Consider the following 23,038-nt stretch of genomic DNA (forward strand, 5'->3'; position numbering starts at 1 on the left):
ACTGATATTCCAGAAAAACGCAAGATGTTCTTTTTAAACCTTCAGCAATGAAAACAACTCTTACAGAGCACAAATGAACGACGGAGGTGCTTGCATGGTGCACAATAGAGCTCCGAAGGAGGCTGGAGAAAGGAGAGAACTATTTACTACTGCAGAAGAGTGTTTGGTGCATGCTAAACTTTGGCCAGCACTTCATTGTCTCTGGTGTCGATCATTTAATAGGCTAGTTGACATAATGAATGAGCCAGACCCACCTTCTGCCACTCCAGAAAGGCCCCAGCCTTATCTGAATTGAGAAGCACATTAGAGCCCCTCGGCCAATCGTGACACAGTCCTGTAGCATAGTGCAGGCCCGAAGGAGGAAGAGCAGACAACTTTTGGGGGTTTTTTGGGTTTTTTTGTGGTTGTTTTTTCAGAGTTTAATGAAGTTGGCCTAGTCACTCAAAAAGGGATTAAAGGAGAATTTAGTGTCACTGGGCTGTGACTGCTGAAGAGGAAACTCTAGTGTTCAGGTCACTGTGTGATCAGGATGGTCTCAGTTCAGAGCTGTACCAGGAAGAATATGGCTGGCTGTCCTCCTGCTGTACCGGGATATGGGAGCTCAGGAAAGAGTTTTCTTATCGACAATCTGCTGCAGTCTCAGACACCTTCAGCCGCTTCAAAATGGACAACGAGTGGACACCTGAGACGAGCAGCGTGTGAATACCCAAGGAGAACCTGGGGCCCTGAGGACGGAGCCTTGGAAAGTCGGACCCAAAGTCTTCGGCCAGTGAAAGACTTAGGAGGGCCACATCTGCCACGTTCTGGTAAAGAGATTGATTTTATGCAAGTGAACCTTTAAACAAAATGTAAACTGTTTTTCCTTGTATGTTTTAATTTGATTGTAATGTAATGTAGTTTTTTTTTTTTTTTTTTATGAATGTAAAGCTACAACTTTACATTCAAATCACACTAATTTTTTCCCCCCGGTCTTTCACCATCTATCAAACCCAGATATGTAGAGGAAAAACATTGTTCAATTAATAATGTAATACTGCTACTTTTGATGCTGCTTAGAGGTTTTATAAAACATGAAAGTAGGTAAGTATATCCATCTTTGCTAATAGTGTCATGTGTGAGTCCAAGACATGAAAAAATGAACAGATAATTAACAGATTTATACCCTTGCATGAAAGAAATAATAATCACTTATTTCTGAGTAATAACAACATTTTGTAAAAAAAAAAAAAAAAAAGTAATAGTTTTTTAACATCAATTTGTAAATGCTAAAAAATGTCATTACATGTAGTCTAAATATTTAACAGAACAGTCTCTAAATTCTATGCAGATTTGCAAATAAATGTCAGTTAAAAGACAGAAAACTAGTGACTGATAACAGCTTAGTCAACATACAACTGGTAAGCGAAGATGTAAGTAAATGCATCAATTTTACTATTTACTTAGTTTCTACAAAATCTGACTTCTAAAAATCGTTGAAAATGTTAAATCATAATTCGCACAAATGCCAGTTTATTTTAAAACCGTTAATGTTTAAATACAATCTGAGACTCAGTTTTGTAGGCCTTCAGAAATATGAGCTTAGTGATTCAGGTAAGTGCTTTTGGGGATCACAGATATCACACCTGGCAATCGCATTACCCTATCTGACTGTCCCTGTGTTTGCAGATGTGCTGAGCAGTGTTTTCCTGCCGAGCCCGCAGTATCTGTTGGCATGCTGCGGTGGGTCCAGCCCCCCTCCTGTCTTCTCCAGTGAGTGTTTTATGCCTCATCAGCAATGCCTCAGCTACTCTCTAAGCATTAGCAGCAGGGTCTCCCATGCTCTCCACAGCTAATTACCGATGCAATGCCAAAGAGCTAATTCTCCGTTCAGTTCTGCACAGCTCTATTCATAAGCATTCACGGTTGTTTAGGAAAGGGAAAGAGGGGTGGGCTGCAAGGCTTTTAAGAGTCCCAGAGGCCCCCCTACACAGACACGCACCTTTTTTTGTACATGCAAATACACATTTAATAGTGCAAATATGCAGCACTAATAAACATCTTGTCTTCTGCTATATTAAGATAATAATTACCAGGTGTGGGTGATTCTTACTGCTGAGTAAGGCCAAATGTTTCAAAGCTTTACTCCCTCAGCACATTAACAAGTTTGGGTGGCAACACAAAGAGTTTGAAATAAAACTTTCAAGGTGAATAAAATGAGGCAACAGTTACAAAAGCTATTACTGCTTCCACTGAAGGAAAATTTACATTTTTTAAAGCATGGTTCAAAGTATCTAATTTAGGATTTGTGAAGAGTACTAATTCTTCATCATCATTTAAAAGACTGAAATAAGTCAGGCAGTTCTGATATTTGGTCATTTTCCCTCATTAATTGGAAGTTATTAGTTTCTGCACCCTGTGATGCCTGTCAAGAGTCGTGCAAAATAGCACAAATCAGAAAGCCGTCATCCCACAAGTCCCTGGGGTCCCCTTAGTAGGTTGACACTTTCCCACAGTGCCCGGCAACGAAACAATGCCAACTCTAGCCATGACCAATTGCCACTTTCACTCCACCATCCACACGCGACCTCGCTGCAATTTTTCACTCCAGCAATGAACTCCACTAAGCACAAAAAAGTCTCCCATTTTTCAGTAGAAGAGGGCTGGACAAGTAACATCCCCCACCCATTGTGTGGCTACAGGGCTTGGTTCGCCGACCCCCCGTCTTTCTCCTGTCCTTCAACTCTCATTCCTGCCCATTGAAGACCTCTTGACTAGGACATAAAGCATTCAATGAAAGTGACTTTTATAGACTTATTTGAGCTCATCTTCACATACAAACTGGCTTCAAACTTGCAAGAGAAAAGATTTAGTGTTGGGCCACTGAACCATCGAGTAATGGCATTTCCATTGAACAGCTCTATTGTTGGTGTCCCATATGGCTCTATAGTTGGCCCACTAGAGTAGACACACGTTGCCCAGGAATGACCTGGTAATCAGCTATTTAAGTAAAAGCTATTGAATGCCAATAGAGAAGTGAAAAGCATGTCCAAACCAGTTTTGTGCTCTCTAGAGGTGGTCTATGTGCAGATTTGTCGTACAGATTAAAAAGGCAATGTTGAATAGATCAGATAAATTGTTTCACTTGACTTTTGTTGTGTGTGCACCTGTGAGTGAAGCAGCGTGGTATTGGCCCTCTCAGGTCACCAAATCTCCTTTTTCCAGGTTGAAATGGTTTTCTATTCTCATTTAGTCACCCTCAGTTTGTTAAATTGGACAAATAGAAAGAGGATTCAAGAATGTGCGATAAAGTAAGTGTGACAAAGACAACTGGGTTTGAAAAAGTAGGAAATGTGAAACAGTAAGTGGATATATTATAAATGTGGAGAAGATCCGATTTTATCCAAAGCTTGAATAACCTGTTTCCGTTTATAAGACACTACCTTGGTGTTCCACTGTCTGCTACTTACCTTCTCCAAGATGTTTTTTCATGAATCTACACTTTTTGTTTAAACTGATACAGTATGTGTTACAACCTACCTTGCAGAGATGAACCACCCACCATTGATTTTTATTGCTCTAATAAATAGCCCATTGAATATGTCTAGTACTTGAAACTGATGTCAATAAACTGACATGTTATTGTTCCTCTAATTCACTTTCAGAGGGAGCAAACATTCAGATGTGGTCTGCTAATGCAAGTCCAAACTCACGTAGAGGGATCCTTAGGAGAGCTGTGTTCTCTGAAGAACAAAGGAAAGAGCTGGAGAGGACCTTTCGAAGACAGAAGTACATTAGCAAGACAGACAGGAACAAACTGGCAGCTAATCTCAGCCTTAAGGAGTCACAGGTAATCGAATTCAAATGAGCTCATGTTTCGAATATGTGATCCTGCCTTACAAAAGGGTGCAGGGGAAAGTGACAGCTGTAACAGCTCACCTTAAAGATCAAACCTAAATTCCACACAGTGACCAAGATCTCTAAACTGCATTTACAACTTAAAATGAGAAGCTAACATAATTATAATGAAGGACTTCACAAACTGAACTAAAACCTTTACACTGTCGCACTGCTTTAGGTAAAGATTTGGTTCCAGAACCGGCGCATGAAGTGGCGAAACTGTAAAGAGAAGGAGGTTCATAACATTCGTTCCCCAATGGATGAGCTCATGGCCCGCGGTCTTGGTCAGGAAGAAGAACCACAGAATTACACTAATGCAAAAACAGAGAGATCATCAAAGCAAAAGAGTGCCAAAGACACATGAGAGGTCATAATGTATGGAGGGCAAACTTTACATCTACAAAATAAAAAGACTACAATACTCTGATGGTTCTAAAAATATATGGATGAAACATTGTCTGTGTATGGCACGTTTCTTGGCATGATAAATGCAATTTGGTTCAGCTGCTTGGTCAATCACATTGCAGTGCACTGGCTTCAGTAAGCAGTTTCATGGCTATTACCCTGACAAGTATTTCCAGGAGAGACTGTAATTGGAGTCCATTAAAGGCCGGAATGATTCACTTCATTTACTGCACTTCCATATTAGGCTGTTTTATATTTCACATTTTCATAAGCTCTACACTTATGCTTTGTTTGTAATCCAAGTCCATTGGAACTCATGTTTCACTTTCTATATTTTGTAAATATTTTTGTCCAACTGTAAATAAAGCATTTCGATAACTCCTGTTTTAGACATTGTTTGTGCTTAGTGATCACCCTACTATATATTATTCATTGCTCTTAAATATAATCTTGTTAATGGAAGAGCATAATTACAATGAAGGTATCAAAAACCATAATGAATTGTTGTTTAAAACAGAATTGTATATAGATCACGCGCTATCGTGATCACAGTCCAGCTGAGTGCATTTCAGGCTGCAGAGATGATTTTTGACTTTATTGGAGTCTCTGCAGAAGCAGCAGGTTATGATGGTCGAATCCTCCTTGTTTATAGCCAGAAAAAGTCTGAAGAACAACTAAACTCTATGCAGAGATGTAACCCATGTTTCGAATATGTGCTGAAAAGAATAAAAGGGAAAAAACAAATTCTTTCAAAGAATGCATTGTATGATGGATTTATATATGGACTAAAAGTGAACTTTTGAGTATTAAGAAGACGCAAAATATATATTTCATAATTTGCCATAATTATATTTTATACTTCATTCCTGCAAACATAAAAAATCGTCTGAGATTTGCAGTGAACACAAAGTGAAACATTTTCAACTGCAGTGTGAATCATTAAAATGCACTGTATCAGTGAGCCCTAGACCCTTGTTGAAGCTGTACTAGTTGATCCTGATTGTGATCCCGTTACATGCTCCAGTAGTTGTGACAGGAGCTCATTCCAGACCCACAGATAACGTCAGAATCAACCCTGTCAGTTGTTGTTGTTGCATGTGAAAGAAAAGCTTAAATAACTTGTTGCTTTAAAACATCACTCCAGTCACCATACCAAAAAAATGTCTTGCTACTATGATTGAGTGACATTACTTATCTTAACCATATGTCTTTATCATTAACAACATCATGAACTCACTTTCAGTCTTTGAGTATTCTCTTGGTCACGTGGTGTTTGGTTACCATGTGTGGAACTTTCTGTTGGTTAAGAAAGAAATAATATTTTTGTTTTGTGAACACGGGGAAACAAACTACACAATTATAGTTTTGTTTTAATGGCAACTCAAATGAGGGTGGTTGATGATGATAAATGAATGACAGATAAAGGCTAATGGGTAATGATTGATGATCATTGTTAAGCATGAAAAAACCCCACAAATTTAGCATGCAGGTCTGTGAGATGCCATGCATTCTTGAAGACTGTTGTGTGACTCTATGAAATAGAGAGATCTGAATGGAAGGGAACATGGAATCCCGCCTGTCCATCGGGACCAGCGCGTTGCCACGCATTGAAAATTCAGGCATGAACAATTAGAAAGAAAAAAAAAAAACACCATTCTTAAATTCCACAAACACAAATTTGTTTGTAGTGGATAAAAATGATATTTTCATGTCATACAATTTGCTTATTTAGCAACTTAGCCAATGTACCCACACGGGAAAAAGTATTACAGACACTAGACTTACTCAGACATTTCAAATAAAGAACATTATTATTGGGGATAAATAAAAGATTTTAATTTGTTGCGCTTGTCTCCTATTCATTTTCAGTTCACATAAATGATTTTAAATAAATGACCATTATCAAAGTAACCTTCATCACATCAGACATGTGACACATTGTGTATTATATGGAATGCTGATGATTTTACTTCACAGCTATTCCCGAGGCTGAATTGGCTTTCACCAAAACAGTCAAATATTTAGCATTTATTTTAAACTCCAAGACAACATAAAACCCAAAAGGAGATTTTTCAAAAGTACCAAACACATCCATTGTTCATGAACTATGTCTGTTTGGACGAGCTGTGAAAACAAGACTATTCAAATGTAAAGGGAGTGATTGATCTTCTCGTTAGCATTACACAGAATGGGCCTCACGCTGTGAACATAGTGATCAAGACATTTAAAACAGTTTGGCATCTTATGCAGAACAATTTATAGGCAATCCAATTTGTAACCATTACTGCATGCTAGGTGTTAGTTTTACATTGTATTATGCAATGTTTCAGAACAAGTGGCATTAGTGTGCCACCTTGTGGTGACATAAGTGTTACGTGGTTTTTATTTCTGATTTTTATTAGTTCTCTCTTGTAAGAGCAATAACTAAATAACGGTTGTAATAAAGAGATAAACATACTAGGCTAAAGCAAGGCTTTTGAGCATAAGCATGAGGGAAAGAAACCTCACAAATATGTGGTTTCATAGGACGACTATTTTATTGTCATTTATTCCAAACAACACACGGAACATCATAAATACAGCTTTTAACAGAAAATATAATCTACTATAAATTTATATGTATAATACTATGTACAGGTTTCAGTGCGTCTTAATTCAGTGTGCTAACAAAAGCACTAACAAAGATGAAATGAGACGGCGACCTGCTCAGATGAGCAAATTGCTTGAGTCAGAGTCTGTTCTCATAACAATTACCCTCTTTTACAAATGCTTCTTAAAACCCAGTGCCACTGAGCTCCATCTGTGCCTCAAAACACAGATTTCAAGCTCCTGTTTTGGTCCATGTCCCTTCAACATCTGTGGTGCTTCCATTTTCGAAATGCCACTGCAATGTTTGCATCTTTTCTGTGCCAAGGGAAGACACGAGTCAGAGAAAGGGTCCCATCATGCTGCACAGAACCAGTCAGCACATAAAGCTGTGACCTCCCAGGACGCACAAGGGCACGGGCACATCTAACGTTGATAAGGAGCCACTGCTGGAGCAGATGCTGGGTGTCATAAGGCAACAGAGGACCCTGACGGATAAACTCGACCCGCCCCTCAATTTCAAATTCTGGCTCTCCTGTGGGTAGGCGAAGACGGTGGAGTTTGGCAGTAACAGCTGTAAAGGAAAAAATGAATAATAATAAACACCAGGAAAATCGGAAGTTGTGACAAAAACAAACAGATGTGACTATACCGCAGCTTTTTGAGAGATTTTTTGAACGTACCAAAATCATGGCTGCAGAAAGAATCCAAGATTGTTTTTGATTCAGGAGCCTCTTCCACATAAGGACAGTTTTGACAGGCAGATTTAGGCAACCCTGCGATAAAAATCAAACATTATTTAAAATAACTGTGGTAATCATAAAACAACCTGAAAGAGTAAGGAACTGGTTTTCTATTATTCCAGTGGAATTAAACATTATAATCCTTAATAATGAACATGTAGTCTTTACCTTTAGAAAAGATGCCAGGTTTTCCATGGTGAGAAAGACACATGTCTTCCTCAGCAGGGAAACGGTCACAGTCAAGAACATCAGGCCATGAGTGTCCTTGGCAGGCAAGCACTGGGGCACAGCTTTCCCTCACTGCCACACACAGACTACGGCAGGGCTGGATGAAACTGAACAAATAGCAACAAGATGTTACACAGTGAACAAACAAGATTACAACGGTCATGATTATTAAAGAAAAGAATAAAAAGAAAGCAAAGCTCAACACAGAAAATCTACTTACGTGTCAAGACAAACAGGGGCAATGAGGGAGCAGAGGAAGGCTTGTGCTTGAGGGTGGCAGCCTGTCTGCAACAGCGGCCTCCAATCCTCTGAATGTGGCACCACCTCGCTTTCCAGGCTACTGTGGCCCAAAAAGTTTGGCAAACGCATCTCTGAGTATCCAACATCTTTGCAGACATGCATCTTGTGGGGAATGGCAACACAACGAGTAGACTGACCCATGTCAAATGCCAGTAAAGGACAAGCCATAGTCATAAGAGCCACAGTGAAGAAAACAGCCATAATGTCAGGATCAGAAAGCCAAACCAGGAGAGGACACAAGGATAAACAGGGAGAGCTTTAAACCAGCTTTCTTGTTGCCAGTCTCTGCTGAAATGGCATGATATATATACAGCAAGGTCAGCCAGCCCCATGAGTCTGTAGGTCTGTTATCAACCACCAATCAAAGATGCAGAGACGTGTCTTTGGAGATAACGACTTGTTTTGTGATGACCGCAGACGACAGGGGGGGTGGCAGTAAGCAGATGGTGTGTGGAATAGGGGGGCGGGGAGGGGGAAACACTGGGGAATCCCAGCCCCAACTTTCACCACTCAGTTAAGTCACACGGTCTCCTGCATTCGCTTTTATAGGTCTACAGGGCACAAAAATGTTCATGAGAAAGAAAAAAGGAAAGTTTCAGTATTCAGGGGGAAAAAAGGTCATTTTGAATTTGATGGCAGCAACATTTCACACACACAGGGTGTGACATGTTGTGACAGGGTCACGTTTACGACTGTGTAGCATTACTGTTTTTTTAAACAATAGTCTGTAAATGTCTGAGATCTGAGGAGAGCAGCTGCTGGATTTTTGGGAGTGTTGTCCCATTTTTGCTTGTTATAAAATCTCAGCTGCTCAGCAGTCCCGGGTCTTCTTTTCCTATTTTTCATTTTATGATGCTCCGAATGGTTTTAGTTGGTGTAAGGTCTGGATGGCATTTAGGCCATTTCAGTGCACAGACTCTTCAACTATACAAAGCCACGTTGTAATAGCTGCAGTTACAGGTTTAGGATAGTCTTGCTAAAGAGTGAAAATTGTTTTGTCAGGATGCTGTTTTAAAGGTTGTATGTGCATTTAAGTATTAATGATGTGCTTTCACTTGTGCAGGCTTTTGAACTGAGTGGTGATAAGTTGGATGGTCTGTCTCCTCTTTAGTGTAGAGAATGTGGAGTCTATGTTTTGCAAAAATAATTTCAAATTTCTATTCATCTAACCGTGGAACATTTTTCCAGTTCGCTTCGGTCCATTTTAAATGACCTTCGGCCTGACATTTCCAATGATTTTCAGCCTTGCGCACAGAGATTTCTCCAGATTTGCGTAATTTTCAAACAATTTTATTTAGACGATTCATTAGATATTCACCAGTCCTTAACAAATTTATGTTAAGGAACTGTTCCACAATATTTCTGTGTTCTAACATTAATAAAATATGGGTTTCTAATATATAACAATCATTGCATTCTGTTTCTGTTTACACAGCATCCCAGCGTTTTTGGAATGCAGTTTGTGTATGAAGTTGTTTTGCATCTCTGAAAGTTCTATTTAAAAATAAATAAATGAGGTTTTGTAGACAGTCAGGCTGTCTCCCTTATACGGCAAGCCTCTTTCATGTGTTCCTGCTTCCTAATTGGAGACTCATCTGAAGAGCCTCCAGTTCTTATTAGCAAACCAGTGTCTCCTCTGGCACACCTGGCTTTGATCTACCAATAACCCAACCTCAGATCCAGATGTAAACTCTTTAATTTATCCATTTCATGGAATAGAAGCTGAGAAAATTCCTGTTTCATTAACCAATGCAGTGACATAATGACATATTCCAGATCAGTTTAGAGAATTTAGACCATTTCAATTCTTCTTTCTCTAGTAACATGTCCATAAATTTCCTATGTACATTTGAGGTGGGAAAAATATCCTGAGAAAATATGTCAAAGAATACCCTTTTTAAGTTTTTTTTAACAAAATAATAACAATAAATAATTTAATAACGCAGCAATGTATAGCATTCACCGTCAGTGAGAATTATGCCTAAAGTGCATCCCAAAAACCCATTCAACAGACCAAAGGTCTCATCTTTATTTGTCAACCATAGATAAAGACACTCATTTGTCAATACAACAGAACTCCATTACAGCATCGTCATGTTTGTTTTGATGTCGTCTGTCTCTAGGTTTAGATCTGTATCTGAGGCTGATGCCACTAAGACTTTCTCTTACAAACAAGAAGGCTCTATCCTAACCAGCCTCCTGTGGCTGGTGATCAGAGATGACAAAGTAAAGTGCTTTCTGACTGACCACATTTGTGTGTGTCAACGCTGTCTGCTGTGAGGACAATGCACCATTGAGCCCTCCATGGTTGCAAGCCCTCCAATGAGCAACAGCTTAGTCAACTTTTACAATCTGATGAGCGGAGACTGGTTCCAGAGCTTGGGTAGACGAGTACAGTCAGTAAGATGGGGACTAACTGAGCAACAATAGTTCAAGACTAATTTGGGAGAATAGGTCAACACATTTAACAAGCTCCCCCTGCTGAGTGCCCAGCAGGGATCTATTGTTGAGCCTAATGGATGCCTTGTAGACACAGTGTCTGTCTTGGTAATGTGTTGCCTGCCCCTACCTCAGTGAAAAGGTGATAGTGTAGTGATCCTAATACCTGAGCAGCTCTGTCTTAATACAGTAGACGGTCTAGCTTGGACAATTATCCCTTAAAGCCAACAATTAAGAGTAGCTTTAGCCATTTTCCTACATATTCTGCACCATCTGGCTTTCATAGACATTGAGCAGAGGATCTGTACGACCAAGCGATCAACTTTTAAGTTCAGGGCTGTCATATGGACTTAAACAGTCCATCATTACCTGTTACCATTTTCATTTAAGTTAAAGTGATTCTTACACTAAATACCTAAAATCGAGTAAGCTACGCATATATATTTATACGCAGAATTTTTAGTTTTTCAATGAATTTCCCTGTTTAAATGCATAAAATACAAATTTTCAGCTTACAGCTTATAGAAATATAATTTATTGTCCCTCATTAGGTAAATGTATCATATTTAGCTCAGAATTATGTTTATTTCGAAGTTTCTACCCACATGAGGAATTTGTCTTGGTGTCATGGTGCAAAAATAGTGGTACAAAACTACATGGTATTTACAGTACATCTAATATATACATATCTATATAAGTACAATAAAAACAAGAATACTTTAAGTTAACTATTTATTGATTATTACCTACTTATCTACAAATTTTAGCTAGTAGTTCTAACCGCACATTCACTAATGATTACAAGAAAAAAAGGAAAAAAAAAAAAAAAAAAAAAAAAATCAGCCCATGCTAGCTTGTTTTAACAGCTTATTGCTTAATGAGTTAATTCATGTTTTCCCCCCAACATTATTAACCAATCTTAACTTTTGCATTTTTGCTGTATATTTAGCTGGCCAAGACATTTCACTTTATGGCAAGTAGTTTTTTTTGTTTGAAAGGCTTGGGCTGATGCAATCTTTCCATATGTGATATAACCCCCCTCCTCCTTTGGTAACCAACTTGTCTGCTCTGAGGAATTCACAGGTATGTCTTACCTCCTTACAAGCACCACCTGCTATAATAAAATAAGCACAAACTAGTGAGAATGCAGCTGGCACGGACTGTCCCCATTATGTGCTACATGTGAGCACATAATGCTGGTATACACACTGTCCTGGGACCAAAATAAACAAACCCACAAACACCCCGTGTGGGTTTATACTGTCTGCTTATTTCAGACACTGACTTTAGCATCTTGTGGGGAAAATAGTAACCTTTTTTCTATGTGATAATAAAAATTTGTTTTCCAGACCTTGGGTTTTAATCTGTGCATTTGAAAGTCTTAAATAATTCATTAATAGTAACTGTGCCAGCAAAACAACGTCACAACACATCATGCTTCAAAATCTAAGTGAGAAACCTGGCGGACTATAACTTAAGAACCTACAAAGCAACATTATTTTAAACAATATAAATGTGTATGGGTATTCTTCACTCTATGGTACAGCTATTATTGGAGAAGTGGGACACCAGAGGAAAAAAAAAACAAACCCAAACACCTGAGGCATACATCAAAGACGGGGGTGTCTTTTGGAAGAAAAGAAAAGGGACTTTGTGTCTGAGCTGAGCTCTCTCACAGTTCAGATAAGCGTTATCCCCTCCCTGCTCCTAATAGACCCATTAACTTAAAGACACTGAACCCCCATTTTTGTCTTTTCTTTTCCCATTACTCCACCCACTGGGCTCCAGTAGGGCTGACGGTGAGTGTGCAGACTTAGACTCAATAGCACTCAATTGTCACATCCAGTCTCTAGGTCTTATGGGTAGACACTGTTATATCAACTTATGCAGACAACTTGCCCATAAAATCCGCAGACATCTGCTTAGGTTAATGCCCTCAATATACCAAAACCTTGTTTTGTTGTATCCATTTTCTCTTGATTATCAAAGAGCTGGCACCACATTACTTTCTTTTTGCTTTAAAAGCAAGGTCGATTCCATTCAAATAACTGTGGAACCATTACTGTGCAGACTGGGTAGATAAACACACTGGGACCATTAAGGTGCAATTCTTGGTAATTCACCCAAAAATCAGAACCATCTTATGCACTGTCAAGCACATCAACTTAATGGTAGGACACAAGAATGCTTGGGCCCTGATCATGAGTATCACCTTTATTTCTCATCCCAGTGGGACTGCATTTGGCTCTTAGGCAAACAAGATATTTTTCTTTTTAAAGCAATTACGTTAAGAGGTACACAGAGACAAGCCGAGAAAACGTGAAGGAGGAAAAACAAATATAAACACAATTTGATTGCCAGGTTGACTGTGCTGCAGTACACCCCCTGTTTTTGTCCCTTTTATGTGCTCCTTTGCTCCTCTGCAACACTGTGGGAAAATGAGATGGGGTTCACATTTTTGCACAATAATAATAATAATAATAATAAAAAAATCAGAATACCATCTGCACTAACAATAAATAATATTTGATTAGTAGCCTTGCAATAGTCCAGAATATCCATTATGAACCTGTTTACTTACGTGTGAACATCTTGAAGAGAGGGAGGAGGATCGCAGCCCAGATAAGCCTCATTAATAAAGCAGTACTCAAGCAGAGCCCTGAAGCATAGGTCCTGGAAAGGAATTATGATTTTAGAACATATAGGGTGAATGCATTTTATTACAACCAGTCTGATGAGAGAGAGAGAGAAAAAAAAAAAAGTTAAGAGGTCACTCACCCTAATGAGAATGTGGGGGTTTCCAACAATTAAAAGCAGAGCTTTGGGTCGAGTGATGGCCACATTGAAGCGTTTTGGGTTGGCCAGGAAGCCAAGCGTACTCTTTAGATCATCACTCTGTAGTGACTCACTAGAGCGCACCTATATTATAGAAGAATTATATGGATTAAATGCCATGACAGTGAACATAAAATATGTAAATGTTACGGGTTTACGTTTGGGCACAAGGTTGAACTAAATCTACAACCATATACACCTGCCCGTTCCCTTAGGTCCGCCAATCAGCAGCTCCTTAAGGTACCGAAAACTAAGTATAAATCTAAAGGTGATCGTGCTTTTGCTGTAGTTGCTCCAAAGTTGTGGAATGATCTACCCTTGCATGTTAGGCAGGCCTCTTCTCTCTCTGAATTTAAAAGTCTTCTTAAAACATATTTATTCGCTGAAGCCTTTGGCATTGATTAGAGGGGTTGACTCAATTTGTTTTAACATGTTTCAATTTATTTTAGGTTTTTTTTAGTTATTTATTTGATCTTATCTCATTTTAATTTTCTTTACTTATGCTTTTAGCATGTACAGCACTTCGTGAACTCTGGTTTTATGTTAAAGTGCTTTATAAATAAAGGTGGTATGGTAAATCAGCATGTCTGCTTATTCATTAAAAAATAAATTTAAAAAACTCAATAAATAAACAGGGGCTTCAGTATAGTGGAAATTTTACATGGTACAGGTTTAATTTGTGTATTCACTATTTAAATCCTGTGTAATTTGAGGTTAAAGGATATACACATTCAGTGGCCACTTCATTAGTTGCACCTTGCTAGTAACCTGTTGCATCACCACCAGTCTGAACAATTAATACAAAGTAGGATGATCTATGCTTTTGTTGTTTACACCAAAATCTAAACCCAACCATCCAAATGACAATTAAAAAAAACAAAAACCCCCACCCATGTCTGCCACTTGGATTAACCCAAAGAAGAAATAATAATAATAATAATAATAATAATAGTTATATCAAAGTCAAACTCAACTTTGATATAATTTGATATATAATTATATCAAAGTTTATATAATTTTGCTATCATTTATATAAAATGATAGCAAAATTAATATCAAAATACTGCACATATTTTGATATTTGATAACACAGATGTATGTTAAAAAATAAAATAAAAATCAAACAGCTAGCCTTTTACTTAGAGGAAAATACAGTCCAATATTTCTACCTGTAATTAAAAGCATGTTTTTGCCTACCGTAGACAAAATGATGACCAGAAACTCTTGTCCTTGGAACTCCTCCACAGAGCCCACTTTGATGTCCGACAGGCCCACCTTCCCCAGCAGGACACGAATCTTCTCACACTGGTGAGGAAAGCCAGAAGAGTTTAGGGTCTACAGGAGTGCAGTTGGCCAGTTTTAAGTTGAAAAGCCATTAGGACTAACAGTTTGAATTGTGCAAATTGTTGGTTTTTTTTCTGTCTAATAAAATAGTAAAAGAAAAAAAACATTACAGTGATGAATCGTAAACTCATACTTGTTTTTTGTAGGGGGCAATAACGCCAATGTCAGAGGCATGGACAGGATTGTAGAGCTTCTTTGCCAGTTGACAGCAGTATAGCATGACCTGTACAGCTTCTACTGGGTTAAACCATGATGGGTTGTTACCTTCTCTCATTTCTGTGCCCTAGAGAAAGAAAGGGGGGGGGGGGGGGGGGGGGGGGAGGAGAGAACATGCAACAAAATAAAAATGCAAGCTAGCAATCCCAACAAAGTGTCATATAACGTTCCTCAGTAAAGGAACCTATCACTTTCATTACCCTGACTCCATGAAAAAGAAGTGGGAAGCTTTTTTTGGGCAGATTTTTCCACTGGCACAGGGAGTCCACAATAGGCCTGGGTCCTTTACAGCACAGTTCTCCCTGATAGAAGAGCTTTGAAGGCAGTGTGAGCAAGGCCTCATGAGAACGATAGTTGTAGACCAGCTTAGTTACCTGTTGTTGTAATGAAACAGCACTCCTGTGATTATCATGTAGACTGAAAATATACTGACAGATTCCAGTCAAGTTCATTTATCATTAGATCTGCACTGTATCTTAAAACTTTTATCTTTACACATTGTAATATGATGCATTTCTGCAAAAAAAAAAAAAAAAAAAAACAACTTAAAAATGCTCAACAGCATAAACACCTTTATGTAGAACACTAACCAGCTTAGGATTGTAGCCCCAGTCCTGTCTGGAGTACAGAGGGTTGGCCATCAGCCTCTCCAACAAAGACACCCCAAAGCCAAAGGCACTGGCTATCTTAGACTTCACAAGCGGACCCAACTGACAGGGGTCTCCAGCTAAAACAATCTAAATAAGGTATTTTTTTTAAAAACAACAACAAAAAGAGTCATTGTTAATAAAGCTCAGTTCAGTCATGGCCAAAAAGTAAAGTAAGTACACAAAAATATGTGGAAAATTAGTTTAACCAGTCATCAAATTCACCCCAACCCTGAGATTTTCTAGTGTCTGACAACACTCAAGTCAGGCAGGTCCATTGTTTAATCCACACAGTATTTCCAGTAGTAAGAAGACGCTCGCGGGGCTACATATGTGAAACAGACAACATCTGAACCCGATTCTCCCAGAGCTCATATGTAAAAACCCACTAAGGTCTTAATGAAATCAGTACATGTGTATTTGTGCTAACCTGTCCATCTCTCTCTGACACAACGCTCATCGGGATCAGGGACTCTGGCTCAGTGGCTTGACCGGCTTCATCCAGAAACAGATGAGTAAAGTGTCCAACTCTGAAGATTATTAAAGGGTTAGTAAACAAGGACTAAAGTGGGAGAAAAACTGATTAACTTCTCTCTACTATAACCCATGCCTTACGGTAGGCCTATATTATGGAACATGCCAGCACTGGAGCAGGTGCTGACCACAATCCTGTGGAAAGCAGCTTGACGAATGTCCTCTCCTGCCCTGGAGTACACTCTCAGCACTTCTGGGATAGACTACGGGGAGGAGTGGAGAGAAAAAAAAATAAAGAAATAAAAATCTAAATCTGAAATAGTCAAACACATTAGCCTAAATACTATATTAAATACCTCATTCTGTCTACAGGACGCATTAACACGGGCCATACTCGCAGCATGCAGGAAGCCACTGTTATGCAGGCGGATGCAGATGAGGTCAGCAGCACTGTTGGAGGGGGTACATACAAGTACCCGACTACTGGGCATAAAGTAGTAAACCTGGATGTGGAAAAGATTAAACCTCATACAAGCAATGGGAATCAAACAGCCATCATTTGCAAATGAGAGTCTAAAAAAGACTGAGTGCTAAGGATTTTTATTCACTTTGTCATAAAAATTAATTAATTAATTAAAAAAATAAAAAATACTGGCGGCAGCAGCGGCCAGTGGTACCCCTCAGCCTCCTAGTAGATGCACCTAGGGTACAAATTTAAATAAGAAAAAAAAGAAAAAAAAACCTACGTTGCCTTGTTCTCACATGTTACTGCATTCACAAGATTTTTTTAGAAAACGTGACCTCTGACCTCCAACCTTGAGGCCATGGTCACTGACATTCAAATTCATCAAGATTTTTAGTAGATACACCTATGGTATCAATTTGAAACTGCTATGTCAATTTATTGAGTTATCGAACTCACAAACTTGGGTGTCAACGCTGCCTGCTCACCCACCAGGCAGGGTAACAACAATTCTATCTATTGACAATCCAGACTTAAACCTAAATACCAATGGACAAAACGTAAAAATGAGTACAGCCACAGTGTGAATAAGAGTGGCACTTACAAAATTATATTTTTCTATGTATTCATGTGACTATATTGCATTGAGTATGTGCACCTGGAGTATGGCCTCTATAATGGTGATCGTCTTTCCAGTGCCTGGAGGTCCAAAGAGCACATACGGAAGGGGCAGGCACTCCCCTGCTAGGATCCTCTTCACTGCCTCCTTCTGAGGGGGGTTCAGGTCTGGGTTAAAGAAGTTCCCTTTGGTGGGGATGGGTTTAGATGTTGGTGCACAATCTAGATACAATTACACATTTGTTAATGATGATGCTGGTGACGTTATCAGTCAAAACACAGACAAAATCAATATGATACTGAAAATATCTGTACCTTTAGTCTGTGTGCCTTTTGACTTCATGTCAATGGTAATGCCTGACACTTTTCCATTTTCAGTGGCTGGTGCCTGTTTTTTTTTTTGTTTTTTTTTAAACATATTTACATTTGATTAAAAGCTTTAAATTTAATCAAGTAATGTCTTACTGTCACCCCCCCATATTGTGCCCTACCGTTTTGTCATCTAGTTTATCCATCCATTTTCCAGTCCACCGAGGGGTCCGGGGTGTCACTCTGGAGGGGAAGAGAACTGCCCGACAATTTTAAAAACTGCTTTTAAAGTTAGTCATAAATGCTTGGGTATTCTGTAATCAATATGTAGCTATGGAGAAATAAAACAAGCTTTGTGTTTCTTTTTACAAAATGTTTGAAGGCATCTGAACAAGCTGTCGCTGCAGTACATCCTGTGTCAAGACAAGTCAAACAGCACCCTCTAGTGCCACTTTTGTGGCCCTGACAATGTGTGTCATACTAAAGATGAGTTTTCAAGCAGTTACTCTTGTTTTCCCTCTGTTTAGCCTTTTTCTGTTTTTCGATACATATTACACAAAATATAATTTCATTACATCAAAATATATTTTTATATAAAATTATTTAAAAGAAAATGAGTCTGGAATGTAGACTCACAGTAATTTAGATTGAACTTACTTTCCCCGAAGTGTTTTGTCTGTTCAAGTGCACTGTGACACCGCCTCATCGTCAATCTGAATAAACAAACATCAAAAACATTAAAAGGTAAACAAAAAACCCTGAGGCACAGCAACTATGAAACTGTTTTCAGGTGAAAGACAAATTTGAAATGTGAAGTAATAAATTAATTATGATATTAGGATTCTACTCATTTTCTCACCTGTTGTAAGAGAACTCAACATCTAGTGGCTCTCCGAGGTAGCTGCGCTGAAAGTCTGAGTTCACTCGCAAACTCACATCCTCATCATTGATCTGTGTAACAACTGAGCATTAGACTAACATAAAATTAAGTTTTTGAAAATATGCTTTACAATAAGAAATATCTCCATACCTCTGTGACGTAGCTAATGTACTCCATTACCACGCCATCACTTTGTGGCTTCTTTAGTATTATTCTGTCCCCTGAAAAGGAAGCTTGTCAACCTTCTTCTTTTGTTGAACAGTAACAATAAAGCAACAATAATGATGAAAGGCGCTTAAGGCCACCTTACCTATATAGAGATTAGGTCTGCCTTCGGCCAAACCCGGGACCTCGAGGTGCAGGTAGACAGCCCCTTTCCTGAGAAGCGCTCCGCTGATAGAGAATTCTCTCAGTTCCCTTTCTGCATTCAACTCTTCCAGCCACAGAAGGACTGAGAAACGCGACTGCATGTTTGACGGGGACAGCACCTGAGCAAAATGCAAAAACTTACTGTTTCACTTCATGCAAATTCTGATTTTCTATTTTCAATAGGGCACAAGACACCAGCCACCTGAGGCAGTTCCTAACATTTTACATCACATTGCTTACAGAAAGGCTTAAAAGTTAATTCCTTACTCAAGATCCACAGTTTGTTATTTTACTGATTCAGAAAGTGAAATTATTGTCAGCCAACCATAAACAACACCTCGGAATCATGTAAAAATCTAATGTTTTTTGTCATTATTTTTCAGGACCAGATTAACTTGACCACAGGCAAGCTCACCTCTCCAAGGCAAGGCTCAACAACCAGGACATCACTCTGGGCTTCCACACAGTCTCTTAGAGCTTGAGGCACAGGGTAGTTGGGTAGAAATTGTGGCAACCGTCGATTAGCAAGCCTAGAAGAGTGACAGTCAGCCTTACACAGCAAGTAGCAAGGGTTTGTTGTGAAACTTAATTTAGGGGGGGAAAAATAATTATGCCCACCAATAATCCCCCACATGATCAGAATCATTGGAATCAGCTCTTTCGATACCTTGGTGTTATTTTCGGAGCAGCTACTGTGATCACGTGAGAAGATTTCACTGCCACTGGGCGACTATCAGTAGGAGCGTAGGGCACAGAGGGCTGAAGCACATCTTCACATTCACTGCGCACGGTGACCTCCAGGCGCCTCCCGATGGTGAAAGAAGAGAAGTGCAGCAGTAGCAGCTCAGCACAAGTTCCCAGGCTCCTTGAGAAATTTCCCAAACAAAATTCAACTGTACATAAAAATCATAACAACAAAGGCCCAATAGAGACACACGACACCTCCAACGGTGAAACTCTAATAAATTGTTAACCAGTAAATCCAAAGTGAGATTAAGCAAAGTTCTTCTTTCTCATACATTACCCATATTAGTGATTGTATTATTTTTATCATTGTTTTGATATGAGGAATAAAAACAAAACTTACTTTGCCTCGCAGGCTACAACAACTGGCAGTCTCTCTCCAGGTAAAATATCCAACTCGCTTTCCTGTCTTCTTAGACCAGGGGAATGGACCGCCTCCTTCTGCGCATCGCCATTATCTTTGTCTCCATCTTTTACTTGGATTTCTGAAGACTTGACAGGGTTTTCTTGCAGCTGCTGCCCTTTTTGCCTCAGTGACGTCAATCCTTTAACACTAACCAGAGTGAACTGTTCTTCTGAGTCCCAGCCAGCAAAGTCGCAGTGTGTAAACTTGTGGGTCTCTGAACCTTTATTTCTGTTAAGAGAAAGATGAAGACACTAAAACGCAATCCTACTGAATACTAATTAAAATCGCATTTTCTCAATAATATATAGTCCACAGTTCTCTGAAAGTTTGTGATGCAGTAGCACAATTTGCTGTGATTAAGCACTCATTTCCCCTTCTAAAAGGATGTGCACAGGGAGCATTTTGTGCTGATCAATGCTGACCTCTATCTCCAAGAGACTACATCATTTGTTTTGTTTTCAAGTTATGTGCCCTTATAAATAGTGCCAACATGCTTGCTCTGTCTGCTGTGGTTCCCATTTAGGTTGCCTCTGGAAAATTAGTTTCATTTAATTTATGCTCATATGAACACGTGGAAAAAGTATTACAATGTTTTTACTCTCAATGACATTTATCAAACAAAAGAGCAAAGTAGCTGCACTTTCACTTTTGACAGGTACAAAAGCAGAATTAAATCAGTGCTTTTAATAAGATGTACATAAATTTTAAAGAGATTTCATTTTGAGTGCTCTTAAGATTTTATTTCTTCCCTGATTAACTTACTGTATCCAGAGCACCAGCTCTCGCGTCTCCCCAGTCATCAGTTCCCCAAACTGTCCGTAGTCTGTTACATTCAGCCCTCCTTTATCTTCTAAGATGCTCTTCAGCTCAGCCTCTCTGAGAGGTGTAGCAGAAAGATTTGCACTGCAATAAGAATAAAAAATACACTCATTATGATTAACTATCTATCAATCTGTCAATCCTTTCCGTCTCCGGGCGAGCTTTCCCGTGTTCAGTCAAATTAAGCCGCAGGCGCCACTCCTGGTGGTACCCTTCCGTCAATTTCTTTAAGTTTCAGCTTTGCAACCATACTCCCCCCGGAACCCAAAGACTTTGGTTTCCCGGACGCTGCCCGGCGGGTAATGGGAATAACACCGCCGGATCGCTAGCTGATGATTGCTCAATGAAGTTATTTTTCAAGCAGAAACTGTAAAAAGCAAACCCACAAAATATACAGTCATCACTTCAAGCTTAAAAACTGTAGCTGATACCTCTGAGAGAAGGGTGCCATGCAAAGAGCCCTCCAGCTATAGAGTGACTGACTGCTCTCCACCATTATCAGGTTAACCAAATCTCCTACTAAAGGCTCGTAATGGGCAGGGAGCAGGAGAGAGTCCAAGCTGAAGAAAACACTGTCATCCACCACTCCACTACGACCATAGATACTGGTCACACGCACCTACAGAAAGGAGGTGAAAATGACAAATGGGGGGGGTTTTTACAAAGTTTTACCATTGCAAATAATTGAGCAGAAAAGTAAAGTACAACTAAATGGACTCCAATAAAATAAGCATGTATTGCATTTTAAAAAACAATGATACGATTACTTGGTCTAGGCGGCAATAGCGTAAAGGGACCACAGAATGAGCCTTTGTAGTCCACTGGTTAGGATTGATAAAATATTTTGCTTGGACCCAGTCTCCTTTCATTGGCTCGTAACCTGCGAGAAGACAGAAACGTAAACCTTCAGCAGATTGAAAGCATGATCTTTAAAGATCATGCTTTAATGATCATGCTTGGTTAAATCAGTCCAAAATACTGGCTGGGGCTGAATGACCAAGAATGGGTGTAGCAAAGCATCACGGGTGGAAGAAGCTTTTAGCATGTAACGTGAAGTGGGAGGTACCTTCCCAAAGACTGTGGCATGGGAAGTATGTGGTTTGATTTATGTAGCCACCATCTCCATCAAATGATGTGACCATGCCAACAAGAGGCCGCAGCTGCATAATGTCAGCTTCTAAGGAGGTTTTTCCTCCATCCTCCCAAGCGTCTGCACTCTTCTCCACCTAAAGGACATGGTTCAACAAAGCTCACTGTGAATGCCTTATTGGAGGGAACAACAAACAAGTTCTCAATAGAAACAACTTCACACTACGAAATAAACAGAAATTTAAGCTGTTGATCACATGAAGCACAGGCTCCTCACCCTTAAAGCTTTCCATCCCCCTTCGGAACCATCTCTTACTGCTATACAGTTGACCAGGTCTCCTTCTTTCAGTGGCACGCCACCCAAGACCTCACCACTAGTGAAGTAGATGGCATCGTCGATCATGCCATAGTCAAGACACAGCTGGGTTATCACCTGGCCCCTCAGGTGGCGAATGTCTTCCCTACCTGGTCAAGAAAAAAAAATGCAAACCAAACTTGACTAATCTAATGTGTTAGTATTCTGCTATCAGCAATACACACAATTAAGCTGACCAAACTTTTACCTTGAGGTGGTTTGAAGTAATATTGCATTTACCTGATTCATGGGAGAAAATGTCTCCTTCCACTTCGACTGTCCTCCACAGTGGAGAAACCAGCTTGGACAGCACACAACGCACCGCAGTAAGCATATCTGCAAAATGCTAGCTCACGCAGCTAGCTACCCGCACTAAGAAAACAGGACACAGGAGATCTGCTCTTAATCGCCCAGTGGCAGCTTAATCCACCTAAGAGCAGGCTGTACGTTTGCCGTTGTTACACTTAACTCGCTAACAGACTATTAATCGAACACACAACTGAGTGAAGTCATAAAGTTGAATAAGTTATCAATGTCTGCTAATTAGCTGGGGCAGGAAAGTTAACAAGTTCACACGTCGCAGGAAAAGTTAGCTAAAAGCTACCTCACTTTAAAAGCCCGCAAATAGAAAACAATTGAAAACATTATTAAACAAATAAAGGTAGTGAGAATATGTTAATAATAAATTAGTTAGTGACATTAAACTAATTTTCAAATGTCTGATTCGAGACCTGTTGGCTCTTCCACCCTGAAGATCCGTGACACTTTGGAGGTACGCAGGGACGCTCGGTCACGGCTAGTTTTAAGAAGGGCGGCGCTAGGAGAGAGAGGGTAGATTTAACCAAACGGGGGCGCTGTAAAGTACACAGTAAGCAGGTGATAGGAGGAGTGAG

The 23,038-nt window shown here is 39.5% G+C and overlaps 3 protein-coding genes across 3 annotated transcripts; 1 reads left to right on the forward strand and 2 right to left on the reverse strand.

Moving 5' to 3' along the window:
- The first annotated feature begins 317 nt into the window (after positions 1-317).
- dbx2 (developing brain homeobox 2) lies at positions 318-4,645 on the forward strand. Its single transcript, XM_004563856.3, has 4 exons — positions 318-806; positions 1,666-1,749; positions 3,642-3,826; positions 4,055-4,645. The coding sequence occupies exons 1-4, from the start codon at positions 530-532 to the stop codon at positions 4,238-4,240; spliced, it is 732 nt and encodes a 243-aa protein (XP_004563913.3). The 5' UTR covers positions 318-529; the 3' UTR covers positions 4,241-4,645.
- A 2,165-nt stretch (positions 4,646-6,810) lies between these two features.
- szl (sizzled) lies at positions 6,811-10,991 on the reverse strand. Its single transcript, XM_004563787.4, has 4 exons — positions 8,059-10,991; positions 7,779-7,945; positions 7,551-7,643; positions 6,811-7,441 (listed from the first exon to the last, which is right to left on the reverse strand). The coding sequence occupies exons 1-4, from the start codon at positions 8,337-8,339 to the stop codon at positions 7,131-7,133; spliced, it is 852 nt and encodes a 283-aa protein (XP_004563844.1). The 5' UTR covers positions 8,340-10,991; the 3' UTR covers positions 6,811-7,130.
- Positions 10,992-12,776: 1,785 nt separating this feature from the next.
- On the reverse strand, positions 12,777-23,031 carry mov10l1 (Mov10 like RNA helicase 1). Its single transcript, XM_014409905.3, has 27 exons — positions 22,877-23,031; positions 22,386-22,517; positions 22,068-22,255; positions 21,768-21,927; positions 21,469-21,581; positions 21,133-21,320; positions 20,645-20,785; positions 19,820-20,110; positions 19,400-19,597; positions 19,148-19,262; positions 18,674-18,851; positions 18,514-18,584; positions 18,343-18,434; positions 18,141-18,196; positions 17,666-17,742; positions 17,490-17,562; positions 17,215-17,396; positions 16,450-16,596; positions 16,235-16,356; positions 16,050-16,149; positions 15,563-15,709; positions 15,173-15,346; positions 14,890-15,039; positions 14,610-14,717; positions 13,356-13,496; positions 13,159-13,250; positions 12,777-13,005 (listed from the first exon to the last, which is right to left on the reverse strand). The coding sequence occupies exons 2-27, from the start codon at positions 22,477-22,479 to the stop codon at positions 12,978-12,980; spliced, it is 3,426 nt and encodes a 1,141-aa protein (XP_014265391.2). The 5' UTR covers positions 22,480-22,517; positions 22,877-23,031; the 3' UTR covers positions 12,777-12,977.
- Positions 23,032-23,038: the final 7 nt, after the last annotated feature.

The sequence above is a fragment of the Maylandia zebra genome, linkage group LG7 (assembly GCF_041146795.1).
Source record: "Maylandia zebra isolate NMK-2024a linkage group LG7, Mzebra_GT3a, whole genome shotgun sequence".
Classification (NCBI taxonomy): Eukaryota; Metazoa; Chordata; class Actinopteri; order Cichliformes; family Cichlidae; genus Maylandia; species Maylandia zebra.

Excerpts from the sequence above, each read along its gene's own strand:
- dbx2 (XM_004563856.3), top strand. The coding sequence starts at position 530 with ATGGTCTCAGTTCAGAGCTGTACCAGGAAGAATATGGCTGGCTGTCCT. Across the intron at positions 1,750-3,641 it reads CCCCCCTCCTGTCTTCTCCA|AGGGAGCAAACATTCAGATG; the intron begins GTGAGTGTTTTA and ends ATTCACTTTCAG. Across the intron at positions 3,827-4,054 it reads TCAGCCTTAAGGAGTCACAG|GTAAAGATTTGGTTCCAGAA; the intron begins GTAATCGAATTC and ends GCACTGCTTTAG.
- szl (XM_004563787.4), bottom strand. The coding sequence starts at position 8,339 with ATGGCTGTTTTCTTCACTGTGGCTCTTATGACTATGGCTTGTCCTTTA. Across the intron at positions 7,946-8,058 it reads GCCCCTGTTTGTCTTGACAC|TTTCATCCAGCCCTGCCGTA; the intron begins GTAAGTAGATTT and ends CTATTTGTTCAG. Across the intron at positions 7,442-7,550 it reads TTTCTGCAGCCATGATTTTG|CTGTTACTGCCAAACTCCAC; the intron begins GTACGTTCAAAA and ends TTTCCTTTACAG.
- mov10l1 (XM_014409905.3), bottom strand. The coding sequence starts at position 22,479 with ATGCTTACTGCGGTGCGTTGTGTGCTGTCCAAGCTGGTTTCTCCACTG. Across the intron at positions 21,321-21,468 it reads GCTATTGCCGCCTAGACCAA|GTGCGTGTGACCAGTATCTA; the intron begins GTAATCGTATCA and ends TCCTTTCTGTAG. Across the intron at positions 15,040-15,172 it reads TTCTTTTTCATGGAGTCAGG|GGCACAGAAATGAGAGAAGG; the intron begins GTAATGAAAGTG and ends TTCTTTCTCTAG.